General features: G+C 41.4%; 1 protein-coding gene across 1 annotated transcript in view; it reads right to left on the bottom strand.

Moving 5' to 3' along the window:
• Window positions 1-9,936, bottom strand: part of LOC130401482 (receptor-type tyrosine-protein phosphatase gamma-like) — a 94,649-nt gene extending 84,713 nt beyond the window's left edge. The window contains exon 1 of the mRNA XM_056605285.1: window positions 9,261-9,936. Within this exon, the coding sequence (XP_056461260.1) occupies window positions 9,261-9,345 (85 nt within the window). The 5' untranslated portion in view covers window positions 9,346-9,936. The remainder of the gene's footprint in view (window positions 1-9,260) is intronic.
• Between the last annotated feature and the right edge of the window lie 694 nt (window positions 9,937-10,630).

Below are 10,630 nucleotides of genomic sequence, written 5' to 3' on the forward strand. Positions count from 1 at the left end.
ACCACTAAACTGGGACTGCGAAACCACTTCTTCAACCCTGCTAGAGGCCATACAAGCAGTCTGCCGGCCTCTCTTCCTCTTTAGCTACTCTTTGATGTCAGCGCCTAATCAATACTTCAAGGCATAACTTGGCAATACTAAATAAAACCGTGAAGAGAAACGAAGCCCTACTTTTGTGGCATATTCTATTCGTTACAGAATACAATTGTCAACCATATAGTCTGTATATTTCAGTTTCTGTACACTAATTATCTGAAAGGAAACTACATTTAATGAGTCCACCCATATACAATTGTTTTGTGATAGTCAGAAAATGAAAAACTCGATTAACAAACAAGTTGTATTGATCCGGGCATACGTTTACAGTGAATTACTCTGTCTCTAAATTACCATTTAGATAGAAACGGCCCTGCAAAAGTGTATTCTGAAATGTACTTAATAGCTAATTTTAAATAATCTGTTTAATTTCCTGTTTTATGGCCTATGATTTAATAACGTGCTTGTTATTTCAATATGAAATATAATACCGTCATAATAAACTGATGCCCTATTTAGCATTTAAATTGACCTTGGTTTGTCATTCAATTTAACATAAATCATCCTATGTGTACAATGGAATGAATACAGCTCTTATCAGTGGCACACCTGAAAAGTACTCCTCTTTCATGTTATGGACCTTCTATAAATACAACATGCTATGTGTTCCTTTACCAGCATTCTAGTCTACGTGACTTGCTAGTCTTCCGGCTATTTAAATAGAGTGTTGTAGCACTAATGACAAAAACAATCTTGCTGACATGCTTAGCAATCAAATGTTCTGGGTCGATTCCAAAGATATACATTAATAATGGCACTATACAAAAGCAAACTCCAAAAGCATAATTTCACGATTAGGCTTTATAAATGTGGATCATATAGTTGGAAGATACAAAATAACCAAAATTGGCCAATTTTGGCCGATTGTATTAAAAATGTCCTCCGAACAAGCAGCAAGTAGACACATTTTCCATTATGCGTTGCTTATAACTAGGCTATAGTATTGAATACACTCATAGAAAACCATAATAGTACTGTTAAAGCCAAATTTGGCATACAAAGCGATTATCGTTGATAAAATATTAGCGTTAAAGACAGTTCCACCGGGTTTGGTGAACAATAACATACACGATAAGGGACATCGGCTCAATCAAGCTGTGGGCTGATGTTCTGTTCATAATGTCCTTGATCATCGCGGCATTTCAAATAGAATATAATCTTTATTGGTCATTGGGTTAAATACAGTGTATTTACGAAATTAAGATGCAAATCTTGTTCAGTGCTTTTTTTTTTAAGTATTAAGTATTTCAGAAATGTGCTGCATGAACAAGAGGATCTGGAGGTGTTGCTTTTATATTATTTTTTCCCCCACTGCATATGTTCTCGAGCTGAATGCAAAGTACATAAAAGAACAAGGAAACGGCCTACGGAACACATGTCACTTCCTCCCTGTGGAAAAATAATGGCTAAGAATATACACTGTATCTGTACATTCCACTCAACATGAAAGGATGCGCGCCGGACTTCAATGGAAGGGGTATCCGTATGGGATCTCAGACACCCAGCAAACTGGGTTTTTGTCTCGGCCGGTCAAAAGGAATGCAAAACACATACGTTTTCTCAGGGAGACACTCGTGTCTCCTCCATTAAACAGAGAAATAGCAAAAACACCCATCGACACCAGCATAGTAATGCACTTTAATTGGGCCTACCTTTGTACCTAAGGTCAATGTCCTCCCCCTTTGGCCACTTATAGCCCATGATTCTGACCCTCTTATTCAAAGAGAAGCCGGTCACAGCGCCTTGACTTTAAGAAGCATTTCTTCATCGCCCTAAAAAACTAAAATCAACACTGCACTTCATTGCAGAGTGGTCGGAATTGTATACTGTACTAAGAGCACTGCGCAGGGCTCTGAATTGATCCGAGTCCTGTAATTTATCGGTTACACTAATGTCGACAGGACAATCTTGTTAGTACCTAGAGCTATGCCATATGTCCCTTTAAAAATCAATAGTGCAATATGAGATTAGCCTCTCTATCGCAACGTTGTGGATGGAGTTCCCCCCATGTTGCCTCTTTCCCCCCCAATGTTGGAGGCTGCATTTGTGAAGAGTCCATTTCTGAACGCATTATTGGAATGTCCTCGCCGGGTGAAATGAAGCACGGACACTCCTCCACCTGCTTCGTCATGCACTGCTTCCATTAATGTCTCCTGGATGCTGCAGGTAAACGGACCCTGTTATCCCATAATATCACCTGCAATTGTTAATATCACTCAACTCTATTTCTACTTATTAAATACTTTCCCCTTCAACAGAAATATATACTTTACAGTACATACCGTGTCCCCTGCCCCAATTTCATAGGAACTACACATCGGAATAGATCTACAATTCAATAGAGACTGTGGCATAGACGTAAACATTTTTAAATACAGATAAACGGATGGGGAGAGAAGATGGCTGCCAGCCTCCACTAGTGTCTCTGGGGTGTTGTTTACCGGGGGCCAGATGCGTCCTGAAATCCCTGGGTGATCACCGGTTACCTGGAGAGAGGTCTGCACGGCTGGGATAAACACACACGTGCCAGGAGAGGTTGAGTAGCCTAGCATTGACAATAACACCCACCGCCCCCGCGTAATCAACCAGCACTAATCCGACCACGTTTGACAGTGACGGTTTATTACAGAGTCGTGCGTGCCTTTTTTTCTTTTTTCGCCCCAACGAGTTTGCATCAAATTCAGTTGTTGACTCCTCGTTTTTGCAAAACACTTGCCCTGTTTATTAAACATGAAAGCTGTCTGTGTTGAGGCGTAACAAAAGAAAACTGACTCCGTTCTGAAATATGAAAATGTCAAAAGCAAAAGGCCGTGGTATTCAAATCTCTAGATAATTGGGGTAGGACTACCAGGAGGCCTTGAATGTTTGTGTTGAGGTAAAGAAACATTTGCATTACCCGAAGGAGAGCATGTCATTAGGATCGATAGGGCCGGGCTATAAAACCCTTGTTCCTCTTCCAAAACTATCCAACTCAGCACATCTGCTGCATTAGAGACTTCCCAGAAATTAACTAGGACGCAAATTCACAATTGCAGCCATTGTCATTCATTACAATGAGACAGATTGCGGCATTCACTTGGTCACACAGTGACAAATTAAAATGCAGACAGTGTGTTCCAATGATGCTTATAGACCTATTCTTCCCCCTTTAAAGGAGAGAGGGTTGCCTTTGTAAAACATGAGGATACAGCAAAATACGTAAAAAATATCTTTCATAGTGTTGTAAAGGTCGGAGTATAAAGGTGTTTACATTCTCTTGGTTATTATTTAACAAAGGGATAGAGAAAGAGGGTTTAAGTGAATCAGCATCAAACTAACTGCCGAGGTAACAGCGTGTGGCCGATTCAGTCCTCACCAAGGATTATCAAGAAGGGCCGAATTGCAGGTTTACAGAACACTAGGCACTTGATATTGTCTTAACATTCCATGATGCCGGGCCGAAAGGAAACACAAATCTCAGCTCAATGTCGCTTGAAACTGAGTCGACACTGCCTGTGGGATTCATTTTGCCCAATTGATCAATACTTTTTAAGAGCTAACGGAAATAAGGTATTGAATGGCTCCAGTACAAGAAAATGCATTCACATTGTCAAGACGAAAAACCCGGAAGGGCAACCAAATACAAGCAGGCTGCTTGAGATGTCAGTAGTCCGGAGACTCTTCTATTGTAAAGAGTAAAGACACTAAAGAAGTGCACACTTCTTTAGTGTGGCTGGACACTGACAAAAAGGACACTCCAAGGAAAGTTGCCTTGGAGAAAAGTTTTTTTTACAAGCATAAGCCGTGACAGCTAATCATTTGAGATAATTGCAGCATGCAGACTGTTAAAGTCCAGTCTATTCTACTGTAATATCATAGTTTCATAATGCCTGTGAAAAGATTTGGCTACAACTGAAACAGGCATAAGGCCTACGGCCGGTCTCTCTATGATTTTTAAATCGATAAGTATTGCACAGCTATAAATATATTGTTTGCACGCATCACACAACAGGCCAACTTTCTTTTTTGAAATCACATAAAAACCTCCACAAAAAGGTCGACAAAGTATTTTGGGAAGATATTTAAAAATAGTGGCCTTTATCAAGTTTTCCAGTGAAAGCCTACCGGTAATTTGTTTTTGATATGCTTGAAGTCTCAACAGGTCAACGCAAAGGGCTTCTTCCCTATCCAGGGACTAAATTAAATTGTAGTCTTAATCCAGAATAGTTCTTCATCACTGTCAACGTGCGTGTCTGCCACCCCAACTGACTTTGTAGGAATTTGAATTATTCAGAGCACATGATGTCACACTTGCCCTTCGTAGTTCAAGTTAGGCGATGGAGAAAAAAGAAACAGACAATAGGTGGCAACATCTTTTTAACCAAAAATACAAAAACATCCTCATTAAAGTGACTTGCATAACCACACAGAAGGTAAAAAACTAGTCATCATCTGCCATCTTGAGATATTGACTATTGGACTCCTCAGATGGTCTAATTTGCCAGCATTTAACACATTTTCTATTCAACGCCGCCCTGATCGTTCTGTAATTTCTTTAAATAATACCTCCATGTTCTCCTTGAGGCTAGCTGCCGGAGCAGTTTGACTGGGCTGGAAGGGCCACGAGAGTACAAACTACTATTGACACGAACTAAGGGCACTGAGGAAGTTGGTGTCACTACAGGACATCAGGGTCCAAAGAAAGAAGCCAACCATGCATGAAGAAGTTTGCCATGGAGTTAAATGGATAATCGAGAGCTAAAACACCACAAGGAGAAACTCAAAATGAAGGTTATTTAGTCTAGATATGGGGTTGAGAGAAAAATACCAATTGCTACACATGAATAACCTCCCTCTTGTAAATAGCCTGCATTTTACAAGGCAGCGTAACTTAAAGTAACAAAGACCTACGGCATGAAGGGAAACAACTGAAAGAGAGGTTTTGAGGACGTTAGAGGTTGAAAAATAAAACTGATTTTATTAATCCAGGTCTCAAGCCTCCACTGAAATTGAAATTCTTCCCTCTGTTAAAGTTAAACCTGCCTCTTTGAAAATGCATCCTGTAAATATGTGTGGTAACTAAATTAAGTCCTTTATATATCTAGGATTATTTCAAATCACCTCCATGAAAGTAGATGCTAATTAAATCTGGTTTGTAGGGCCATTTTAGTTCAGAAATGGGGATAATCCCTGTCCAGGAAGTCCAAAAGGAATCCCGAACAAAAGAGAATTGTGTTATTGGAAGACCCAGCCCTTCCTCAACAGAATGGTCTATTTAAATCAGCTCACATTTTGTTGCTTGAACTTCCTTCCCAACCCTAACCCATGACATGGAATGAAGGATTATTAACATACACCAGGTGATGATTCAAGAGACTTTACAACTCCACTAACTCTCATCCGCAATCATAATTAATCAATTCATTGTTGAAGCATCTCACACAAAATTTGAAAAGAGGGAATATATTGGAAAAAATGTGCTACATAATTTCCTGAATGGTTAAAGAAAACATGATTATATATCTCTGTCGCATTTCAAAACAACTATAACATTTCATAAAAAAAAAATACATATAAAGTGTTTGCATTGTGCAACAATCTCCCCGTTTTGTTCAAGGACTCAGCCAAGCAAATAAACCTTTTAGTCAGTTATTATCGCTACCAGTTAATACAAATGTTTGCGTGGCAATTTCTTAAAGCCGATAATCTCTCCAAAATGTGACAATGGGCGAATCGGGACGACCCTTGCACCGCGCAAGCCTGTGTTTGCATGTGTTTATGCAGATCCAGTGGCTGACTGGTCATGTGAGGGGTATAACGTCCGCGCCGGTACGACACGATATAGACATAAATCAACATACTAATGGCTCAATGTTGACACAAAAGGAAATGGATGCAACTCATCCTTTTCATTGTATGCTGCTGGGTGATTAGATCTGATGTTTATTATTCCAATTTATTACCGTGGGGTCTGAACCAAACCCTGCAGGCGCCACCCATTGTGATTGCTATAGCAACTTGAGGCAGGGAGAAGGAAAAAACTACCCTCATGCCTACAGGCTATAGTCTCGCTTTTAAATTGTTTATCATATCTCAGAATGAACAATTGCGCTGGGTGTAAACCCCCTCCCCCCTCCCCTCAAAAAGTACAAAAAACAATGCGTGCTAAATAGATAGTTTGGTCGGCTCGTCATAACAAATGCAAAAGAGTGAGAGGGTGGGGGGGGGGGGAACCGAGCCTGAGGGGTTTTGTTGTGCTTTGCCCTACGGTGCTGTCTGAATGACAGTTCAGACAGAGGCAAGTAAAGCAAACGCCAATATCTACCGCACAGACGCCAGAGAGGGCATCTGAGGGGAAAAGCACAAGGTGATGGAAGGACGCTGGACATCTATTGACACGGTCAAGTCCTTGAGTTAAGCTGTGCGACCCCAACTCCCCTTCCCTCGCGCCCGTCAGCAATGTGCATAATTGATTGCTCATTATTCACTATTTTTCCAGGGGGAGGGGGTTGAAGAACAGAGCCTTCTGAAGCATGTGTCCCCCTGCATTGACTCTCTAAAACAGGACTCCATCTCTCCTACATGTGGGGATATTCTGGGCTACATCACTGGGCTGTGGTGGTTTGAAGAAGCGGTGAGTCACTGTGAATGATTAAAATGCTAGCGAGACTCTGGATCACAGCATCTCTGGCTCAGAGGCTTTAGCGGATTCAATTGAGGAACACACGACACACACACACACACACACACACACACACACACACACACACACACACACACACACACACACACACACACACACACACACACACACACACACACACACACACACACACACACACACACTCTAATGAATAATGGTACTGATTAGGTTAAACACACATACCGCTTAATCACAATATCAAATGCCACTGGTTAGCAAAAAAAAAATCGATAAAACACTGCATCCCCCCCCGGATTTAATGCTCAAATCAGCCCACACCACATGACTCTGCCCTCATCTTCCCAGCTACAGCAACGACTCTGATGATATGAGGAGGTAAGTGACAGGTGCATGGAGGATTCATGAAATTAAAAAAGAAATACAAAGACACATCTTATTTGATTTAACAAAAATAAACTAATATTGTGTGACACGCTGCTGTTGAGATGAGAGGCTGATTTTGAAAGGAAATTAGATATTACCTTGGAAAAGCAATCATGCGTTGGTGGATGAAAAATAGAAGAATAATAGGCCTATCGCAAAAAAGTACAATGAGCTAGAACAAGTAGTTTGAGTAGCTGGTATATTGAATATCTACAGCAGAGTGACGTGTTGTCTTTGTATGTTTGCTGCTAGGGAGTTCTGCACAGTTGATAGTGTTCTGCAAGGTTTCTATGATGTTCTAGGTGGTTTCTAGGATGTGATGGGTGGTTGCTAGGGTGTGATGGGTACTAGTTGCCATGGTGTACTTTCCGGTTGTAGGATATTCTATGCCAGGGTGTTCTGTAGGGTTGCTGGAGAGTTTTGGGTGGTTGTTAGGGGGTCGTAGGTGGTTGCTAGGTTGATCTGGATGGGGTTCTCTTTGCTGTTCTAGGTGGTTTCTAATCTGTTCTATGTGGTTGCTAGGGTGTACTAGATGGTTGCTAGGGTATTCTGGGTGATTGCTAGGGTGATCTGGATAGTTACTGGCTGGTTCTATGTGGTTGCTAGGTGGTTCTAGATGGGGTTCTCTAGGGTGATCTAGATGGTCTCTATGTTGTTCTAGGTGGTCTCTAGTGTGTTCTAGATGGTCTCTACTGTGTTCTAGATGGTCTCTACTGTGTTCTAGATGGTCTCTACTGTGTTCTAGATTGTCTCTACTTTGTTCTAGATGGTCTCTAGTGTGTTCTAGTTGGTTTCTAAGGTGTTCTATGTAGTTGCTATGGTGTACTAGGTGGGTGCTAGGGTCTTTTTGGTGGTGGCTGTTCTAGGGTTGCTATGGTTATGTAGGTGATTTATATGATTTTATAGGTATTTGCTAGGGTCTTCTTGGTTAAAAGTCTAATAATTAAAAATGTATGAATAGCAAATTTTGGTTGTTTATATTGTAAGGTAGTACATTTGTTATTTTTGTGGTAGAAAGTATTACGTAGGAGTTGATTATGGAAGAATATTCATCTAGTGAGAGAATTGTGTTCATATTTAAATAGCTGTTTTATTATTCAATGCGTGTGTATGTGGAAGACAGTTTAAGATATCTCTTTCAAAAGGTATAAACTTGGATTAAAAACCTGGGATGAGCACTCACTGACAGGACCACAACATAATATTCTACGTATTGTGGAGTAGTGACGGTTGATGGATTTAAATAGTTTTAACACTAACAATTCAACAAAAAGCTGATACAAAATTACAAACCTAATTACCCGTCCAAAGTGCGGGCATGATACAACTTATTGTTTCGTCGGATCTCAAATCACATTTCGAACATGGCCCCCCCATGTTCCAAGGACAACAAGCAATGTGAAATGATATGCAGGACAAAATGTATTCCGGACGGTTTACGAATCCAATAAAAAGGACGTGGAGTGATGGGGATTTGGTATATTAGGGGGGGGGGGGGAGGAGGTTATCGAGACCACTTCTCTTACTTGCCATCCCTAACCTGATCCAACAGCGCTTTCGTCCTATGACGGCCGACCGTAGTGTGTAACCTCGCCGCATGACATCCAGAAAACACCGAGAACTCCTTGGATATAAAAACGAACTGAAACGTGAATTACTCTACCGAAAGCTCTAGATTCCTCCAGAACATAACTGAATAAAGCCCAGGTAAAATATCGGTGGCTATAGGAAAACTGACAACGCCGTATAGCTTATGGGATGCTTGTAATCAGAGACTGTTAGGCAAGTAACTCGAAATCTGTGTTAACATGAAGACGATGGTCGGGGCCATTGCGTTATCGTGTAACGTGTCGGCTGTCGGTGTAATGTTCAATGCGATCGTCTCGGAGACAATAGTGGACCCTGTGTGAGATGAAGCCCCGTGGCCTTAACCCAATGGAAACCCAATGATATTACTAGTGAAGTAGTGGGCTACTTTAAATAACGTTACAGACTACGGCTCTGGCCATGCCCTCGGTCAAAACGCATAACATCCATAGGAGCATTACTATAAGTTGAGTATTTCCGATGCATTACGATCCAAGTTGCAGATACTTACCAGGGTGACATTCCGTGTGTTTGGACAGGGTTAAAAACGTGAAGGATAAGATCCACCAGTAACTTGGTTCCCGAATTCTCCGCATGTTAGATTACTCATCGAAGCAACAAGAAGGCAACGGGTGACAAAGTTTTCGAGGTTTATAAAAAGCATACACTTGAACGCAATAGATTAAAAAAAAAAAGCAGAAGAATAACTTCACGAATAAACGGCTGGATGCAACAACAACACCGAAGTAGCCTTGCGCTGCTTGCGAGACTCGCCGCTAAAACGCTAAATTATTCGCCCCGATGCCGAGCCGATGCATCTGCTTCTTCGAGGAATATACAAAGGCTGCGAACGTGCAAAAACAGTTCAGTATCACTTTGGGACGACCATGCATGCGTGAGGCTTTTGGACCGCGACATTCCCCAAGTCGGTATAAAGAGTCAACCCGGGCGATCAATGTGTGTGCAAGTCAGGAGGAGAGAGAGAAAAAAAGTGCTCCGATTATAATTAGTACACGTGACCGTTATTTCTTGATTATCCAAGGCGTTATCGTAGCGAAAAGATGGGAATTAGCGCACGAAGGCTAATTTAAAAAAAGGTTCCATCCTCCTCCAGGAAGTAGCCTAGCGGTCAGGCGTGCGAGGATTCCTGGTCCCTGCTCTTCACGCGACTGACTGGAGCACACTGCTGCGAGCCAGCCCGCATGGGGCGGGAGCAGAGCAGGGAGGGGATCCGAGTCTTGATTTGCTGAAAGCGAGGGGGATCTGTGTGGCGAATGGCTGATAGATGAAGACGGAGGATCAATTATTTCTATGTTAAAAACCACAAACAAATCTATTGAGGATGGATTAATGTAGGCCTACATCGAAAAAAGCAAGTCCTACAACCATTAAAAGGTTTATTTTGTATGTGTATCCAATGTAAACATTGGCTCCATTACATGTATTGTTTACACTGACAATAATATATTCCTGTTTTTCTTTCTTACTTTCTTTTTTAAATTTGTTTTCGACCGTGTATTCTGTTTTCGACTGGTTTAAATTACTTTTCTTTCCACTTCCTACCGTGGATATTGTATGGCCCTCCTGTGGCCACGGTGTGAGGGGTCCTTAGCGCCACTGGTGGAACTGTGAATGGAATACTTTAGCAGTAATCATCACCTGGAATATAATCAGCAGCGAGTGTATTGATCAGGGAATTCTAAATCCGCAGTGACGCATGCTTAATGGAGGAGAGTTTTGGTAAACGTATAGTTCAGTGGGTTTGTCGAGGACCCATACAGGTGGACATTTAATTTGAGGAATCTGATTAAATTTCTCATTTAATTATGTTGTTTTCTACAGGGCTGGCGGGAACATTCACAAGGGCCCATTGCTTTTAAT

The sequence above is a fragment of the Gadus chalcogrammus genome, chromosome 13, assembly GCF_026213295.1.
Source record: "Gadus chalcogrammus isolate NIFS_2021 chromosome 13, NIFS_Gcha_1.0, whole genome shotgun sequence".
NCBI lineage: Eukaryota > Metazoa > Chordata > Actinopteri > Gadiformes > Gadidae > Gadus > Gadus chalcogrammus.